At 39.5% G+C, this 20,675-nt stretch overlaps 1 protein-coding gene across 4 annotated transcripts in view; it reads left to right on the plus strand.

Annotated features, from left to right (window-relative positions):
* LOC121870392 overlaps positions 1 to 20,675 on the plus strand; it is a 42,582-nt gene that overhangs the window by 12,258 nt on the left and 9,649 nt on the right. For 3 of the 4 annotated variants that reach the window (XM_042372218.1, XM_042372216.1, XM_042372217.1), the window contains exons 2-4: positions 1,065 to 2,304; positions 8,516 to 8,729; positions 14,485 to 14,623. In XM_042372218.1, coding sequence (XP_042228152.1) covers positions 1,071 to 2,304; positions 8,516 to 8,729; positions 14,485 to 14,623 — 1,587 coding nt within the window. In that variant the 5' untranslated portion in view covers positions 1,065 to 1,070. Of the gene's footprint in view, positions 1 to 1,064; positions 2,305 to 8,515; positions 8,730 to 14,484; positions 14,624 to 15,667; positions 15,898 to 20,675 lie in introns of all 4 variants that reach the window. The other variant, XR_006089703.1, reaches the window with a different exon arrangement.

The raw sequence follows: 20,675 nt of genomic DNA on the forward strand, positions 1-20,675 counted from the left end.
CAGCTGTAGTATTAGTCCGCCAATACAGTAATCGGTTTTAGGGCTTAAAATCGTTACCATTTGGGTAAATATCAAGAAGGTTGTACTATTCAATAATTTTCCAAGTACGGGTATTATATTAAATTTTTTAGTCATTTTAACAATTATTTAACATAATTGAAGTACAGGGAACTAGTTTTTAGTTCGCCAAACAGCCACTTGACTCGCCTAGAATGGCGTCAGTTTGTGTCCCTGCTCAGTGGAGGAAGTATCTTGCTCGAGACTCTTGAACATAAACTATTTTTACGTTTTTACAGTACACTTATTGGTCATTCTGAAGTTTATTTGACATATTGACAATATATAATGCAGTGCAGTGTTGATTTAAAGAAAATAATCTTGAATTACACCAAGTGAACTAAAATTTTATGGGTGAAATGGAGACATGAAGCATGGGGTGACTTCTCTTCCACCCCAATGCCTTCTCTTCTCCCTTCTCCTCCACCTCCATTCTAATTCCCATCATCATCATCATCAACCAGGAGCCTTCTACATGCACACCTCGAAGTAAGTGTACTTTACTGCATTTATTTTTAGTTTGTATGTACCGGTATTTTTCGGTGAGCTGGAACCAATTACCCAAAATCCCATTGAAACAATGGTTTCGGTTAACGAAATTTTTGGCTAACGAACGACCTTCAGGAACGAATTTTGTTCGTTAACCGAGGGACCACTGTAGTAGTATTGTAGGATTTTTTTGTCTGTGATACATGTGTGTTTGGGGACTGGCTGGGAACATATCCCATTGAACCCCATATTTTAATGATCCTGATCTATTATATTTCACTTTGCGATGGGTTTTTCAGGAACGTAACCTAATTGTATCTCGAGGTTTACCTGTAGCAGTAGCAGGAGGAGGAGGAGGATGTGTGTGTGTGAATAACTACGTAATACAATATATTAAGAATAATTACAGTAAATTTATTCAAATTATCAATGACTACCCATTTAAATAACTTATTAAATGTCGAGATATCTTTATCTCCGGCAGAATATCTCGCTATTAACACATGTAATATTTGCAGATTATAATGTTGCTGAGGAACTTTGTGCATACAAGAACCTGGTGGTGCTGCCATCCAAAGCTGAACATTCCCAAGCTCAAGATTTTTAACAGAGGGTGGTGTAGCTCAGACACCCCTTTCAATGAACTTGATCTAGTTGTCACTGTTGAAGATGACACCAGTCAAGAAAATGTTTTTTGTGAATCAGAAATGTTGTATTTTATGGGGGAGTCCTCAGATTATAAAGGGCTGGAACAACTTAAATATGAGGATAAACCTGTACCAATAAAAAAGACTTTGGCCTACACAAATAAAGTGCTTTTTGGCCCTCTCCTAGAAACATCAGCCCAAAAGAAGAGAAGATTAAAAAGAGAAGAACTAGATATTGATGATAAAGATTGTAATGAGAAGGAAAGTTTTAGAACCAAGAAAGAATTGAATGCAAATATAAAGATAAATCCACTTGTATATAAATCAGAAAACTCACATTACCTTGGCATCTTTCCTGTTGGTAGAAATTCTAAGTCATCAGCAAATGACCAAAGAAAATCTAGAATTAGAATAAATTTACACCAACCTGAAGATATTAAGTATACCTCTCAAAACAGTAAAACATTGAAAGCTTTAGAGAGTTTCAACAAAAAACACTTGATTTTTAAAAAGCCTCCACAATACACTAAGAGTTTGAAAAATTATACAGGTAATAAAGTGTTTCAACATGCATGTACCAGACCTCAAAAATTGAAAGTTGCTTCTTGGATTAGTGACAAAGAAAGAGAAGCTGAGGTGAATGCCATAGAAAATACAAGTAATGGAAAAAACACCGTTCTAGAGAATGTAGATAATAATAGTATTTACAATTATTCTCAAGTAAACTTAGCTAAGAAGCAAAAAGATGAAGAATCATTAATTGTTAATGCCTCAGAAAATAATTCAAATTCTTCTTTTATTGTGGTTGATAATTCTAAGTTTTTAGCAGTGCCAGGTTCTCTGGATATGAACATGATCAAGAATTACCCCCTGTTTACTACAAACACATCAGCCAGTTTCATAAGCGAGCATACATCTGTGTCCAAACAACCACCAGCGAAGGAAGATATTGCGACAATTGGAATATTTGATAATGGTTATAAAAAATTACCCAGCGTCAGGAAAATATTGGAAGAAACCATGCCTCTTTCCAATAAGATAGCATTAGAGAAGTGGAAAACAAAGATGATCAAGGAACTTGGAGAAGAGGGATTTCACCATTATCGGAAAGGTAAGAGTTCAGGTTTACGTATCAGAAGAAATGAAGACACTTTTTATCTATACTGTAGTTTAATCAGAGACAGCCAGCAAAATATTTCATAAACTATTAACATACACATATTTATGTCTGAGAGTAGGAGGCTAGTGGCTTATGTATGATCCCTCCATAACAACAATAATGATATTTATTCATTGAAATTGTTGTACAAGTTTACAATTGTAGTACAGTATATAAACTATGTAGTTACAGTATATAGTTCAGCATGAATACAGTATAGACAATCAAGGTACATGTACAGTATATGGTGCATGTAGGCCGTGGGAGTATAGTGATCTCTCCATTAGCCGGAACAGTTGGTGCGTGGCACTTTTGGGGATGAGAGATATCCGAGTAACCGGACGACATTCTTAAATCTGGAATAATTCCTTATCCTTGGAATCTCTTCTGGTTACTGGGAAAATTTTTCTAGTGTCTAAACTACACATCTTGCACAGACAGACACTAGCCCACATCCTCAGAATGTTTCTCGGTGCTTGGGAATGTTTTCAGAGTCTAAACTACCGGAATTCGTAAAAGCAGTTCTAATAAAGTTCATCTAAACGTTTGATGAAATAAGTTTATTTAAAAACTAAAAAGCTAGATGATACAGGCATGAATGAAGCTGTGTGTTACAGCAAAGACTGGTATTTTCCACTCCCATAGAGCTGTGGGGGATTAGTGGGTCTCGTGTACCTGACCTGTCCTGAAGCAATTGTCAGGTGGAGGTAGGGTGGGGGATTAGTGGTCTCATTACTGACCTTCTGATGCAATGTCAGGTCACCCATTGTTGGGTGGGGGTTCAGTGAGTCTCATGAGGTGAAGACGTCTTGAATACAGACGAAAGCTAAAGTATTTTTAAGGGACATTGTGATAAGTGGTGAGAAGGTGATGCATCTATCAGTTTCTATGATAACACTGTGCCTGCAGCACTGCCACACACTATTGAACAGCTGATATCTACCCACAAAATTGAGTGTAAGTATAAATGAGCAACGTTGTATCAACGCTATATATCCCGACCATACTGTACAGTGTGATAGTGACCCCTGCTGTAAGCTGGTCTACTAAAAGCTCTCTCACAAATGCATCTTGAGTAAACAACCTTCTGATACAGCTTATCCTTTTATTTTCAAGTCATGTACCTGTATTTTAAATTGCACATAGTACAGTATTGTATTTTTTCTCTATTACTGAAGATGTTATATTAATCATGAGGAACCATAAGAGGACAATCATATGAGAATATAATACAGGTTGTACCTCTCTAGTCCGGCATTCTGTGGTCCGGAAACTCTCGTGGTCCGGAACGATTTTAGTTTGTCCAATAGGTAGATAGGCAGCTTTTTTTTTTTTTTTTTTTTTTTACTTATCTGAATTATTATTATTATTACAGGAGTATTAAATTTTTGCCCCTCAGGCCCCAATGTCGGTCAGTGACCTATGCCCGGGTGGGCTAATCCCCTTAAAAAAAAAAAACAGCTGCGGAAAATTAAGGTTTGTTTTCATCTGGCAGTTCGGCTGCTCTCTCTCTCTGCTTGTCTATACAGAGTACAACATTTAACCCTTCAATATATATGAGCAGTAAATAAGTGTTGCTTTCATATTCTTATGTAGAGTAATGAAGATATGTTTTCACATGTGCGCACTTACATATGCACAGTCTCACTTTTTTTTTTACCATTAATGGTAAGCTACTTATATTGTTCCATTTATTAGCATTAAATAACATTACAGGTACTTCAAACAACCATATTAATTTTTTTACATTAATTTTACTACAGCTAAAATCAGGGTCTTATTTTCTTCAGTTTTATATGTAGAACCAATCAGTCCCTGGTTTTGTAAGCTTTAACATAAACAATGCCGGCAGCCGTCTCGTCTCCTCTAATATTCCACGAATTATTAATAAATTGTATTGTTAATTTTGCACACACACACACACATTAATTCAATAAAAACAAATTCAGAAACATTAATTAAAATATATATGAACAGTAAATAAGTGTTGCTTTCATATTCTTATGTAAAGTAATGACGATATGTTTTCACATGTGCGCATGCGCACTTACATACACGATCTCTCTTTTTTCTTTACCATTATCATTAGCTACTTCTATTGTTCCATTTATTAACATTAAATAACATTACTTGAAACAACCATATTAATTTTGCTACAGCTACAACCATATTAATTTTACTACAGCTACAACCAAGGTCTTATTTTCTTCAGTTTTATATGTAGAACCAGTCAGTCACTGGTTTTGTAATCAACGAAAACAATGCTGTGTCATTTCCTCGTGTGTTTTAATATTCTACGTATTATTAATGAATTGTATTGCTCATTTTGCGCACATAAACATTAATTCAATAAAAAAGACATTCAGTAATAAACAATAATGAATCTTTTGCACATAAGAGAAATGACGCTGTTTACACGATTATGCACGTCGTCTGCACGTTGGCGGGCCGTTCAAACCCATCGAAATTCAAGTTTCCGCCGTCAAAATTTTTATTTATTTTTTTTTGTGTGTTCCAATAAAATACGTTAAGAATTAAAAACTCGCGAAGCTTGAGAAGCTACTACTGTATACGACATTTAACCCTTCAAAGAGACCATGATGCAGAGAAAGTGTTGCTAGTGCTTCCAAGCATAAGCACAAGTCATTATCTATCCAGGAAAAGGGTGAATTTCCATGGTCCGGCAATTTCCATGGTCCGGCACTGGTCAGGTCCCGAGGTTGCCGGACTAGAGAGGTACAACCTGTACTGAATCAATAAATAAATAAACTTCACGAATGCGGCAACACCTGATCAACCCCAGCCTGCTTACATACTCAAGTGTCTTAGTTCTCAGTAGGCCTATGGCAAATCTGATTAGACCACTGTACAGTATTCAGTAAGTGTGGTTCATTTCATAAGATTTTTTTAACACCCCCCCCGATATATTGAAGTCTGATTTGTCAAGGTTTTACTGTACAATGGAAGTGAAATTTGATGTATAATTAAACGTTCTGAAAAAGGTGAAACACCCTCAGTGATCGGTAAAGTGTTGGGTTTCAGTTGTTCAATGGTTGGAACAATTTTAAAAGACAGAGAAAATTCTTGAATATGTCAAAGGATCTACACCATTGCACTCAACTGTGATAACAAAACAAAGAAGTTGATTGTTAATTGAAATGGAAAGATTGTTAGTGATATGGGTGGAAGATCAAAATGGGATTTGCCTCTTAATTTTAGTCTTGATTCAGGAAAAAGTGAGAAGCTTTCATGCTGACTTGAAGGCTGAATTTGGTGGTGAAAGTGATGGGGAAGATTTTTTTGTTAGTAGGGGCTGGTTTAACCAGTTCAAAGTAAGGGCAAATGGTGTTTGGAAAAAACACTGCCCACAGTTTGTCCACGATTTCAGGGGCTCTGAAGATGATGTTGGGGAAGTGACACAGACAGTGGTAGACCTTGGGAACCAACTCCAGCTTGATATTCATGAGGATGATGTCACACAGTTGCCCGAGTCTCATGCTGAAGAAGTAAGCAGTCGGGATCTGATTGAACTGGAGAAGGAAATTTTGTCAGAGGATGTAGAGGAAGCTCAAACTCCAGAATCAAAGGGATTCATTACAAAAGAAATGGCAGATGGTTTTGGGCTTATTGAAGAAGGCAGCAACATACCAACACAGAAAGATTCACCGGGATTTATAGAAGTACAATCGACCCTCGTTAATTCGGACCCCTTTAATCCGGATTTCGGATAATTTGGACAAAATGTTAAATGTAACATCTCCACCACTAGTGTAGGGGGGGGATGCAACTTTTAGCTTCAGAAATGAAAAATATTTACCATTTACTGCCAGTAAACAATGGAAACGTAAAATATGTACCAATTAGTAATGAAAAGTTGTGCAGTTTCTTCAGCAAATGAAGCTCACCAACTTACAATAGGCTAAATTACCTTACAACGTGTTTTCAGTAGTCTATGTTGAAGTTCTTAGCACAGGCTAACTTATCATATCACATACGGTATCACAGTTCTCATTGATCTACAAAAAATACCGGTAATAAAAACCTTTTCGATATTTCACACTTAATATAATACCCGGTAATCTACTTCAAACTCCCATTGTTTGCAACGACGCATGACGCACCACCAGCTGTTGTGTATCAGCTAGACGGTACACGTGTTTTTCGAATCGTTTTCAGTTAAAAAACTGTTGCATCACATATATATTTTACCTTAACTGTGCCTGAATGAATATATTCTCGGAAATAAATAGTAGTTTTGCTGAAACATGATGTATTTTAATGTAAAATAGGATAAAATACATGACGAAAACAAAAGATTTTACCTAACCTTCCGATGTTCAAGAGAAGTTACTCGTTTTTTTAATAGTTCTTGGTTAAAATACTGTTATATTACACTGGTATTCTATTCATACTGTGCTTGATATACTACATTCACGGAAATGTAATATTTTTGCTAAAATGACGTACGTATTACAGTGGAAAGTGGGATAAAATCGTGACGAAAACAATGACTTTCGCTTTCTTTCGTTCAAAAGATGTTACCATAATCGCTTTTCGATTCGTTTTCAGTTAAAAAACTGTTGTATTACAATAATATTCTATCCTAATTGACTTGAATAAATACTACAATGCCATATTTCGGAATATTTTCATTAAAATCCATCCAAATCATTTTCCTTGTCATCGTCTGCAGCACCAAACAGCTTCTCCCAGTCCTCTCCTTGAACAGGGCTAGAGGGTACGTGTTTTTTGAATCGTTTTCAGTCAAAAAACTGTTACATCACACGTATATTTTACCTAAACTGTGCCTGAATGAATATATTCTCGGAAATAAATAGTAGTTTTGCTGAAACGTGATGTATTTCAATGTAAAATAGGATAGAATACATAACGAAAACAAAAGACTTTACTTAAGCTTCCGATGTTCTTGAGATGTTACTCGTTTTTTTAATAGTTTTCGGTTAAAATTCTGTTATATTACAATGATATTGTATTCATACTGTGCTTGAGATAATACATTCACGGAAATGTAATATTTTTGCTGAAATTACATACGTATTACAGTGGAAACTGGGATAAAATCGTGACGAAAACAATGACTTTGAAATATAATGCAATATTAACCCCTAAATCGGTTAATTCGGACAATCGGCTAAAACGGACACCCTTCCCCCCCTATTAGTCCGAATTAACGAGGGTCGACTGTACCTGTATTATTGAATTTTCACAATGCTATGGACAGATTTATGATGGAAAGAAGAAAGTTTTAGTTCAACCATCCCAATAAAGCCTCTGTCACTCCTACAAATTTCCATCTCAACATGCAAGCCAGTCCCAGGTTTCAATGAAAGTGTTAAACCTTAATTTTTAGTATCCTTTACTCTATTTTGTCATTCAGTTACCTCTTTTCTGTTAAATTAAGTGATTCAAGATGTATAAAAGGACTTAGGCTATGATATAGAGCACATAGGGTACGTGTTCTGACTTACATACATTTCCGACTTAAGAACGTCCTCAGGAACGGAACTCATTTGTAACCCGGGGACTCCTGTACAGTATTTTTTGTTGTAACTTATTTATCGGTATTATTTTTACTTATTCCCTACATTTACTAGTACTGTCTATATTATTTTAAGAAAAATACGGCTACAGGAAGGAAATACACACAAAAGTTTTTTCCTAAATACTCCCTGCTAAAAGGGGGTGTGTGTCCTATATACCATAAAATATGGTACGTACTGTATTTTTGGTGTTTTTTATATCATTATTTGTCATTTTTATACATTTAGTTCATTCACCAGAAGATATGGATTATCGGCTTTTTCAGACAGGTGGTCCAACCTTTTAGTCCTTATCTTTGAGGGTTCACGATGCTTCATTCCTTGGAAAAATACAAATCCTAACTTTTCATTCTCTTGTCTTGTAACTTACTGTTCATGTATACAGTAGTGCGAGTCAACAGACAAACAGAGTAAGAGATTTAATTAGAAATACTGTAAAGAACAGGAAATATGACATGTGTTCATATGAGGACAGCTAGTGATACAAAGATTATTTGAATTGGTTTTTAATCATAACCAGCATTTTTTTTTTTTTTTTTTTAAATAGAGACAATATAGTCATGTAGATGAGACAAACCTTAACATATTTATCTTTTATACAGGTTTATTAGACCGTGGGATGTTGCTGCATGGTTGCATACAGTCAGAACTTAGTGGAGTGACCCCATCTGTAGAAGAAATGCCAAGCTTAGGAGGTCTTTGGACGAGTCTCAAGCAAGTTTTACCAAATGTGTCTGATGTAACGGTGTTAGAGAGTCGCCTCATCCACCCGTATCTCTATTACCAGGGAGCTGTTGACTGTGTTGGTTCTTACAGGTATGAACATGATGGCTAAAAATGTTGGACCCATTGTTTTGAATAGACATAATGTGGTTGTAGTGCATGTTAGGTGGTGGAATGGGCGTTAATGGGAAGGAGATGGAGCAGCAGTATGATTGTCTGTCTCGCCTTATCAAGCTGTCATAAATGCTTAGCTTTACATCCAGGGTAACAGCTTTCTTGACACATGTTACCTCTGTTTACCTATTGTAATCACTGATGATTTTTCCTGGAGTTTCAGCAAGTTAGGTAAATTAGAAGTTACAACAATAAATATTTTTGGGTTAAGTTTGCAAACCCAAATGGTCTTTGCTCCATTTATTAAGAAAATAAATGCACAAAACACTTAGGATATCACTGTAATTAACACTATGAGCCATGAGTGTTAAAAGATTACCGTAGAAGCGAGTTGTAGCGAACTTTGTGAACACACATGTGGTGTGTTTGAGAGGCCTGAGGTGACTGAAGTCGCCAGTGGATAAACTGATGACCCGGCTTAGAGTGGTGCGCAGAGGTCATTTGAAAGACAATGAGGTTATGTGATATACATCACTTGCTTCAGTATTGGAAAGTGTTTACTAGACACTTCCTCATAGTTCAGTTACCATGGGTGTATTAAGTATATAAACATAATGTATGTAGCTCACATTTATATAACCATTACTGTCTGTTAGACGGGTCAATCACACATTGATCAAAGGTGACCCTGCGCAGTCCTGAATATGATAATTATGAAAACTAAAAGAGCATAGTACAGTAGCTCTACTGTACTCCAAACAAGCTGAGTCAACTATGAGTTCAAATCAAACAAACGGGTGAAGAATCGCAAGATAAGGCGACTTCGGACAAAATTGGAAAGAACTCTGTAAGTTGAGAAGACCCTGGCAGCTCAAAAAAAAAAGTACAGAAAAGAATTAAACCTGCAAAGTTTAGTAACTTAGATCAAGCTGTGTACAAGTAGTACAAGGAAGAATGTGCATCTGGCATCAGTGTACACGGCCTGAACATTCAAAATGCTGCAGCTCGCTTAGCACAACACCTCAAGATACAAGGCCTCAACACAAGTGCTGGTTGACTTTTCGATTTTAGAAGCCATCATTGCTTGGTAAACCGAAAAGTTGGTGGCCAGTCTGCCAGTACTGAGGAAGGAAGTGTTGAACCTTTCAGGAAGTGTCTTGTGAAAATTATTATGACGCTCAGTTATTGGTCAGTTAGATATATAACAATGACGAAACAGGCTTTTTATGGAGGCTCCACCATCCAACACCCAGGCTTACAGACACAAGACACACGTAGCTGGCAGGAAGATGACAAAGGATCGAGTCTCGATTCTTGTCTGTGCCAATGTTTACCGCACCCACCGGCTGAAACCAAAGGTTGTGGGAAAGGCAAACGAGCCCCAGGCTTTAAAAAACATCATGAGCAGCTTTCCAGTGATCTACAAAGGGAATAAGACTGCCTGGTCCACTCGCGACATCTTCCACACCTGGTTTCACGGCCACTGTGTACCTGTTGTCATCAAGTATCAGACGGAGGTGCTGGGTATTTCGAGGGATAATGTGAAGGCCATCCTGCTCCTTGACAATGCCCCTGCACATCCTGCCTGGAGGAGCTTGTGGGACATGGTGGTCGTATCAAGGTCTTGTATCTTCCTCCCAACACCACCTCCTTAATACAGCCAATGGACCAGGGAGTGATAGAGGCCTGCAAGTGACACTACAGGTACAATTACTACTGTACCAGGGAGAATGTCTTGTGGTGTTGGAGGACGAGGGTGACATACTATGGGAGCTCGCACTTTTGAAAATTACCAAACCTAAAAACTTCCGTAATGCAGTGTTTAACTGGGCAGAAGCATGGGAAAGTCTTAGTGTAACTACCCTAGCTAATGCTTAGAACAGACTTTTGAAAGGCACTGAGGTCAAGATCAACTTTGCAGGGTTTGACACTGACGATTTTGTTAACTTGTTACACCGAGGTGGCAAAACTGGGGTGTCTGAGGACAATGTTGTGGATTGGCTGGAGGTAGACAATGCAGAACAAGGATTTCATCACGACACAGAGGAGTTAGCTGCAAGTGTCTCTGAAGAAAAGACAGAAGAACAAGATGACAAATGTGATAACGAAGATCTCAGTCCACGGCCTAAGCTACCGTATATGCCTACTGTATAAGTCGACTCCCCAACTCCAGCAGCTGTCAAGTGTTGTGAAGGACCAAGTCAACCATCAACACATACATAAACAGGTAAACAGTCAAACAAGCCACTCTATACAAGACGTCACACACAACGTCATTAGTGACTGACCCAACAATCACAACAGCACTGAACTCAGTTGACTTCCTGCTCATTCCACCACAGTCCACACACAGCTATTATATTAAAGGTAAATATGAAGGTTGTAATACTAAATACTCTCACTTACGGTCATGATTTTAGAGGTCATCATTTTATACCCATCGTATAAGTCGACCCCCTAACTTTGGACACTAAAAACTTGGCTTCAAAGGTTGACTTATACGCCGCCATATACGGTATGTGATCTCAGAGTTTATGTAGACAAGGCCTTGGAGGTAATGGGGCAGTTGCCTGACCTATTTAAACACTACAGTATTCAGCTCTTAGAGACTTCAGGGTAGATGTCATAAAACGTCAGCACACCAACTTCAAGCAAGGGAAAATATCTGACCTCTTTAAACCTGTGTCAAGGGACCCAAGAACCAATCTACCTTCCTCCAGCAGTGAAGCCTCCTAAGTGATACCTTCAGTATCAGGATACTCTTCTTCAGACACCACTTCCAACAGTGCCAGTTTCTTACATAGTACAGTAATATCTCCATTAGCCAGAACCCCCCAAACCCAGGAGTCTCCAATAGCTGGAATGAAATTTGTTCGGAATTTTTCCAGAAATTTACCTAAATTCCGGGCTTGGGAACAAATTCCACGATTGAAAATCAGGAGCATTTTCTGAAAATTAAAAAAAATCTGAAAAATCTGTCCAAATGTTTATTTCTGGGTCTGGCAGCAAATATCGATTATGAAATAATGTGTAATTACCAGAAAATCTGAGAAAATTGCAATAAAATCACTCTAAACTTTTCTGTTCAGGGCCTGGGACAAAGGTTCCCAGCGTTTTAAAAGGCTGCACCATGTTTAGCAGCATCCTCACATGGTTGGTGCGTGGGTGGGAAGACCATCCACCTGGGTAACGCTGGATTTTTCTGCTCTGGGTCTATTTATATTTACTGCACAAACATAAATATTTCTTTAAATGTACATACAATACTAAAAAGTAAAATAATACAGTAATAAATCAATGTATTTCCGAGCTGAGCTAACGAGGCAAAGGGTGAGATGACAAAGTCAGGTGGTTAGGTGACGAAATCTGGTGGTGAGGTGACGAAGTCAGGTGGTGAGGTGAAGGAGTCAGGTGGCTAGGTGACGAAATCAGGTGGTGAGGTGACATGCCAAGACACTTACACAGCACACACATTAACAGCACTACTAAACCATTGTCTTATAACATTTTACTTTATAATTTCTAATTTAAAATGAATTGATTTGGCTACACCCTGGGTGTGTAGCACTGACCTACAGTACAGACTGGGTGTGTAGCACTGACTTACAGTACACCCTGGGTGTGTAGCACTGACCTACAGTACACCCTGGGTGTGTAGCACTGACCTACAGTACACCCTGGGTGTGTAGCACTGACCTACAGTACAGCCTGGGTGTGTAGCACCCAACTCAGTGCAGCTGGGTGCCACTTGCTTTTTGACCTACAGTACACCACAGGTTGTGTGCTTGACCTACAGTACAGCCTGGGTGTGCTTCCAGTGACCTACAGTACAGCCTGGGTGTGCCCACTGACCTACAGTACAGACTGAGTGTGTAGCATGACCACCAGTACACCCTGAGGTGTGTACCCACAGCCTGACTTGCACAGTGCTTCAACCCTATCACTGACCTACAGTACAGCCTGGGTGTGTAGCACTGGCAGCCTACAGTACAGCCTGGGTGTATGGCACTGACAGCCTGGGTGTATACCCACTGACCTACAACAGTACAGACTGAGTGTGCTGGCACTGACTGCAAGTACACCTGGGTGTGGCACTTTGACCTACAGTACAGCCTGGGTGTGTAGCATAAACCTGCAATACCCATTTGGAACGTAACATAAAACCTACAGTACAGACTGTGAGTGGCTGCTGACCTGTACAACCTGGGTGTGTACTTTAGCCTACAGTACCACCCTGGGTGCTGTAGCACCCAAACCTACAGTACAGCCACTGGGGTGTGCACTGACCTACAGGCTGGCAGCCTGGATGTATGGCACTGGCCCTACAAGTACACACGATTATAGCACTGACACAGTACACCTGGGTGTGTGCTTTTAGTAAGCCTACAGTACAGCCTGGGTGTGTGTGCTTTTGCAAGCCTACAGTACACCCCCTGGGTGTGTGGCACTGACCTACAGTACACCCTGGGTGTGTAGCACTGACCTACAGTACACCCTGGGTGTGTAGCACTGACCTACAGTACACCCTGGGTGTGTACCACTGACCTACAGTACACCCTGGGTGTGTAGCACTGACCTACAGTACAGCCTGGGTGTGTAGCACTGACCTACAGTACAGCCTGGGTGTGTAGCACTGACCTACAGTACAGCCTGGGTGTGTAGCACTGACCTACAGTACAGCCTGGGTGTGTAGCACTGACCTACAGTACAGCCTGGGTGTGTAGCACTGACCTACAGTACAGCCTGGGTGTGTAGCACTGACCTACAGTACAGCCTGGGTGTGTAGCACTGACCTACAGTACACCCTGGGTGTGTAGCACTGACCTACAGTACACCCTCTGTGTGTAGCACTGACCTACAGTACAGCCTGGGTGTGTAGCACTGGCCTACAGTACACCCTGGGTGTGTAGCACTGACCTACAGTACAGCCTGGGTGTGTACCACTGACCTACAGTACAGCCTGGGTGTGTATCACTGACCTACAGTACAGCCTGGGTGTGTAGCACTGACCTACAGTACACCCTGGGTGTGTAGCACTGACCTACAGTACACCCAGCCTGTAACTCAGACTTTTGGGACAAGGAACAAAACACTGTTAAGTACAGTACTATCATAGTACAGGTATCCCCTGCCTTGAGACTAGATATTCACATGCAGTAGAAATACTTTATTAAAATAGGCTGAGGTTATCACCAGGGAATATCTGTTGCCATAATATCCTTAGGTTTTATGCCTGGAACACCATTAAATCTTAACCTGGTCCATTAAACAAATGTAAACACACTTGCTATGTGATATATTTTTGGAAAATCCTGTGTGTTGACACTAAAGTTAAGAATTGTGCTGCACCAGTCCAAAACTTAACAACCATACTGGGTGGTGATGGGGCAAGAATTGATTAGGGCTTGCAGGAAACCTTCCAAGATGGCTGACTCATTTGACGTAATAAGTTGCATGCCATTGTGATGTCATGACTCACTATTTTCAGTGCCATTTAATGCCTTTGAGAGCAATCTCCATTTCATTTGTGGCCTTGCTTGTGAGGGGAAGATAAGCTAATTAAAAGATTAATCCGAGTAATGCTAGTTTTAGAGATTCATAGGTCTTATCCTAACGCCAAAATCCTTGGATGGTGCAATATTTGAGCTCCCAAGTGTTAGACATAAATTGGGATTCTGCATCATACTATAATCCTTTCTTTATTACCAGTTATAATGTTGTTCTATAATTGCAGAGGAACACCAGTGCTCATTGAATGGAAGACTTCTAGTAAGGCAAAACTCTCCTTGAAGTCTATGTTTGATGATCCACTGCAAGTTGTTGCATACTTGGGAGCTTTGAATTTTGATAGCAATTATAAGCTTCCACATCATGTAAGTGAAGACTCCTCTTGTTGATTATTTATTGTAGTATTGAACTGTAATAAGTTTAGAAGTTTTCTAGAGTTTCAATCTGAAGTTTAAAGAATTGTGTACACAACAGAAGGATAGACTGTTAGAAATAGATAAAATTTTGATTTATAGAAGAACTTGTTATTAAGAGTAGAGGGAAAATTAAAAATCGTTGAGGAGAGAAGATGCAAAGAATGATGGCCAAGGAAGTGAAATGTAGTGTAATTAAGTACAGTGGGGTCTAATTTTGAATGGATATATCGTACTGTTACACGTCCATGTATGTATATGTATGTATATTATGTATGTATATTATGTATGTGCTCCATTTATATACATTATTTATTCAGCCTAGCTAGTAGCATGTGGCAATGTATTTACCATGTCCCACATGCTTAATTAAGGTGCCTGGCGACATATGGAAGCTGTTAATGTATCACTTACCATACGTCGCCTAGAGAGCAGTTGACCACCGGACAGAGTAAGGAGCGCTACTTCCCTTGTGTACATATCTCTTATCCAGTGAATAGAACCTATAAAACTATCCAGGTGTTTGTGTTCGCTCCTGTAGATAGTATTTGATACCCAGAACACGAACAGTCCACGCATTGGAAATCCGCGCAAGTGATACCCTTTAACATGTGTTAAATTCATTATAATATACTGGACTCACCTGACCTTTACTCTATAAATGTTGTTGCCAACCGGTCGATCGCGATTGACTGGTCGATCTTTGAGACTTTCCAAGTAGTTCTCAAGACAGTTTTCACACACTTCACCAACCTGTAGAACATGTCACAGATCATTGCAGACAAGGATGTTTTTAACCCTGAGCAGTACTGTGCTGACCTAGATAAAGTGACAGCAAAGTTAAACCAGTGTATTCAGGAGTTGAATGAGATGGAGGAGGTTGTTGCATTCATCTCAAGCCCTTTCCTGTCTATCGATATAGAGAAGGTAGCTGCAAAATTTCAGTAAGTATTTGCTTTCTCAAATGGAGTTGACATGGAGATGGTTGATTTGCAGAATGACATTGAGTTGAAAGCCAGGTCAAGGGACATTGACTTTTGGGGACTTGTCAGCAGTGAAGTTTACTCTCCTCTCTTCATATGCACTGAGAGTAAAAGCCTACTTTGGATCCAGCTGTCTCTGTGAGATCGCTTTTTCACAGATGAAAATAATCAAATCAAGAACAGTACAGGGGCCACCTCACTGACAGACACCTCACAGACTAGTCTCAGACTGGCTGTGTCCAGGTATGAGCTAAACTACAAAGCAGTGGCAGATAATATTCAGTCACAGCTATCACATTAATTTGAGTATTGCTAGTTTTGACTTCTGATGTCAATGTGAAAGTTTTTCTTGATAGGAGTCTTAATTCACAAAAAAAATTGCACTGATCTTAATTGCACTGAATGAGAATACTGTAGCATACATTACAGTTCTGTGGATTCTGTCATCCTCTTAAATGGTACAATGAAATTGCACTTAGTAACTCAAATGTTACACTGGCAATTCATAATGTTCATTTGATCTGTACATTACTTACAGTACAAATGTCAAAAGTGTGTTAAAATCATTTAATTTCTTGTACAAAATATTTTGAGATCTGTTACAAATGGAAAATATTTTTTTGTTAATTGTGTGTCTGAATTGAAAAATGAAACTGGGCATTGAGAGTATAATTACTGTATGCATGTAAAGGTGTGTTAAAATAATTAGATTTTTTGTACAAAACATTTTGAGTTCTGCTACAAATGGAAAATACATTTTAGTTTATTTATGTCCAGGTTTAAAAGTGAAACTGAACATTGACAGCATAATTTCTTGCAATATTGTTAAAAGTTAGCAAGTTAAAGCCTATTTGACATGCTGCAAGTGATAAATGTAAATGCAAGTAATGATGTTTTCTTGGTTATATCAATTTGAAAGGTGGAATTTAATGATCTTAAAATGGAATAAAGACTTAAACTTAGAACTACAGTCAGGCTTTTTCACTTTGGCTTGGGAAGTGATCTTGAGCTAAAAAGGTTGGTGACCACCACTCTAGAATGATTTTAGCTAACTAACTTAACCTTCCAAAAATGACACATAATGTCACATAAACTGCATCTACATTATTAAATAAATACTTTAAGACAGCTCAGGAATTTAATTATGTGATACTGTACTCACTGAATAGTGGAGGTGTGGGAAGCTCTGGGAGATGATGGGGGGTCTGAGGCAGGGGGTGAAGGCTAGTCAGATTCAAAGTCTTCAAAGTCAACTGCAGACACTTGTAAAGCAACTTCAGCTTCATCACCAATCACCAGAGTGGCAGGGTTATCGTCACTTGAGTCTTCTTGATCCTCATCACATTGTTGAGGCATAAAATAGGCAGTGGTGAGAGCTTGGTGGCAGCGTTTAATAAACAATTGTTAACGTTGCCTGTAGGATTCCACTAAACTGTTTAACTGTGCACTGAGTGTATCACTGTGATGTAGGCTGGGCTCATCACACACTAAAGCATCCTTGAGTTCTTCAACCTTGCTGAGAGCTTGCATTACCTGCTGCTGGGTCATGCCTCCCTTGTTCTGCTCTCGTACCGCTACACCACCAACACTTCCTTCCACCTCTTGAAACACCTCTTCAAACTCACTCTTCTCGTCTTCCATCTCTTGTAGCATGTCGTTTAGTGAAGTGGATTCCCCTGTTACTTTGATAACTTCCATCACATCGTCCGAATTCACCTCGCTAAAGCCTGGAGATGCTACCTGCCTCGTTATCACCACACACGCCACATTCTCTACTAACACATGAGTGTCGGTCACCACACCCACCACAGGCAGCAGCTTTTGCCCCGCATCTTTCAACATAACTACCGGTGTCTCCTCCATGTTCCAACCAAGTTATTAACTGCAGTTTGCACACTGAACTCCTTCCAAAAACTGTTTGCAGTTCCTCAGAAATATCGGTGACTTGATGTAGTTGTTCAAAAGTCTTGTGGTAGTACGGCTCCTTCACGTTACATATGACTTCTCAGTCCAATGGTTGGAGCATGGAGGGAAGAAACTCGACTCTCAAGATGGGATGGCTGTCCAGCAACAGGCATGGGTGACCAGGCTACACCATAAGAGGCCACTGTCGTCGCAGTTGTACTGAGGACTGTAGCCGCCATCGGACACATGCTTCTGAAAGTATGATGAATACCTGCTTGCTGCTCTGCTGTCTGCACTGGCACTCTCTTCGGTAAGGCTCCATTTGTGAAGGTTGTGGCATTTCTTGAACAGCTTCAGCCACCACCTTAGATGCCTTGAATCTTGGGGCATCATCCTGGTTGTAGAGATGCTGTATCCCCTTGGCATAGTACGATAGTACGCCATAGCCTTGAAATGCACCTTGGCTCCATAAACCGGCATGTTTTCCTTGGCAATTCAATGAACATACAGACTCAGAAGTTTCTCCACCTTCCATAACACAGAATTCCCAACAACATTCACAGACTTCTGAATCTCCGGGTGGGTTGTGCGGGCAGCAGACCATATTTTCTCCCGATATTTCCTGACGGTTCTGATGGTGGATTTGTTGACTTTAAATGGCGTGCTACGTCTTATATCCTCATCCCAGCTTCGAGTTTCTTCAAAATTTCATCCTTGCCTTCCTACAAGAGGGCCTACCACTTCCCACTTCCCACCTGAGACCTACTGGTGTTCCCTTCTTGGTCAGCCATGGTAACATCCAGGGAGCAAGGATGGGGAGGTGGGGAAAGTTCATTGCAAGCACAAACAAGAGTATGTACTGGTGCCTGAGTCTAGACTCTTACGACGGTCACAGGGTGGTTACCAGTAACAACTCGTGGACACGTCCAATACGGGTGAGTAAACCATATTGGAACGGCCCATTGTCCTCATACTAAAAATCGAGAATACAATATGCAGATTTTTAATTCATGGATGACACCCTGGATGTACCCAGGAATGTCTGCAGGTAGTTTTTAGGTTGGCAGCTTTTTCGCGGCTGGGACGAAGAGCCCGTGAGTTTTATGGCGTCCAGCAAGGTGTCTCTCTTGTCCCAAGCGGCTGGGCCATGAGCACTCACTCCACCTCAGTCCGGGTTAAGCACTTGTTCATTTTACACTCTTAACAACTGTGCTCCTCTTGCTTGTGATGGGAGTAAGTGACTGCTAGTTAGCGCTTCATCTGCAGTTGTAACTCTCCTCGCTCCCTGCCAAATTTTACTGGATTTACTGTTATTATTAGTGTTTACTGATAGAATAGTGTTTAATAGTGATTAATCATGGTATTGGAGCTAGGTTAGTTCGTCATTGTAACCATCAGGCTACTGGACCAAGCTGAGAGATGTTATGTTTTTTTCAACTCGTATTTTCAGGTAAATATACAGTATTTTCTCGATTTAATGAACTAATTCGATCCACCCCATTCCGTTAAATTTCCGTTACCTTATTTTTCGGCTTGGAAGATGCTGCATCGTGGAAGACACACCCTGATTTTGGAAATGTAATTCTATGAAAAAAATAATTTTATACTTACTGACCGACACCAGTGAAACCGTTGCTTGATAATTATACAGCCCTTTTGGCACAAGTACACACACCTCTTTGAATATCATCACTTAGAACTGCTTATCAGTCGTCGTTTTCATCAATTTAAAAAAATATATCTGTATAAGAAGTGGAAATCTTTAATACAGCACTCATTTTATACACCTGGTCACCTCTGCATCTAGGGGGCTGTAGTGTTTACATTCTTTCTCTTGTTTTTGTCGGTATGACAACGACGGGAAATATTTTCCAACAGTAGAAGGTAAGCAAATGTAAACATGTATATCAACGTCTAAATAAAACAAAAAATCTTTATTTAAAACAAAAAATTAAAAGTACAAAACAACTCTGTAAAAATCAGTTGGATTACAAATTTTGGTAAGCAAACAATAAAAATGACAAAAAACTCTAAATCTCTAAATATCATGTCCAGTAAAACAGTCAAAAGCATTTTATTCATCTTCAAATCCTGAGAACTTGTCACTGTTGGATTCATCACCAAGCTCTGAATCATCATGGGAGGAAATATCATCATCATCACTACTGTCAGTCTCATACAACAAGTTGTCTTCAGTACCATCCATAGCATTACTGATGCCACATTTTTTGAAAGACTTAACGATAACTCTAGTTTTATTATCACACCATGACTTCAGCACCCATTCACACACTTCAGATATTGATGGATGTTTCATCCTTCCAGTCAGCGTCATATCATGATTCCCCTCTGTCATCCATTTATTCCATTGCTCCCTCATGTTATTCTTAAAGGGCTTATTAATGCTGACATCTAGCGGCTGTAACTGGGAAGTCAGGCCACCAGGAATTCCTGCCAGCTGTGTGTTGAGCCCCTTTGCTAGCCTTTTGGTGTTTTCAGTCCTGTGAGAACTAAACTGATCCCATACTAGCAGTGAATTCTTTCGTAGCAGACCACCAGGATGCTTGGACCACTTTATCCAACGGTACCTTGACACCTTCTCCATCCATCCATCCCTTGGGTTGTACAATGGCATGAATTCCATTTGGCAGTTTTTCCTTCGGTAATGTTTTTCTCTTGAAAATTAACAGAGGCGGTAGTTTGGTCCCGTTGGTACAGCAAGCTAAAACTACCATGTAGTGAATTTTTTCGTGTCCAGTGGTTTTAACATCAAAAGTCAAAGGTACTTCATCCATATTCCCAATTTGACTGAATTCGGGACAACTCTGTTTTCTAACATTAATAATATATTTCGGGAAATCTAACATTTTCTCTTCGTATTCTGCAAGCATTTTCTGTGCTAACTTTGTTCTTGTTCGCAAACTTAAGCCATTTCGTTTCATGAAGCGAAAACACCAACAAGCAGTTCCCTTAAAGTCATCCACTCCTGTTTGCTGCAAACCATTTTGCTTACAAAATGATCATCTTCGTCGTCACCGCCAAACCCAAGTTTCTTTGGTTTAATATCCGTGTTTTCAAGTTTTCTTCTAAGTAAGGCTATTTTGCTGATACTGTAC

The sequence above is a fragment of the Homarus americanus genome, unplaced genomic scaffold (assembly GCF_018991925.1).
Source record: "Homarus americanus isolate GMGI-L3 unplaced genomic scaffold, GMGI_Hamer_2.0 scaffold40856, whole genome shotgun sequence".
Lineage (NCBI taxonomy): Eukaryota > Metazoa > Arthropoda > Malacostraca > Decapoda > Nephropidae > Homarus > Homarus americanus.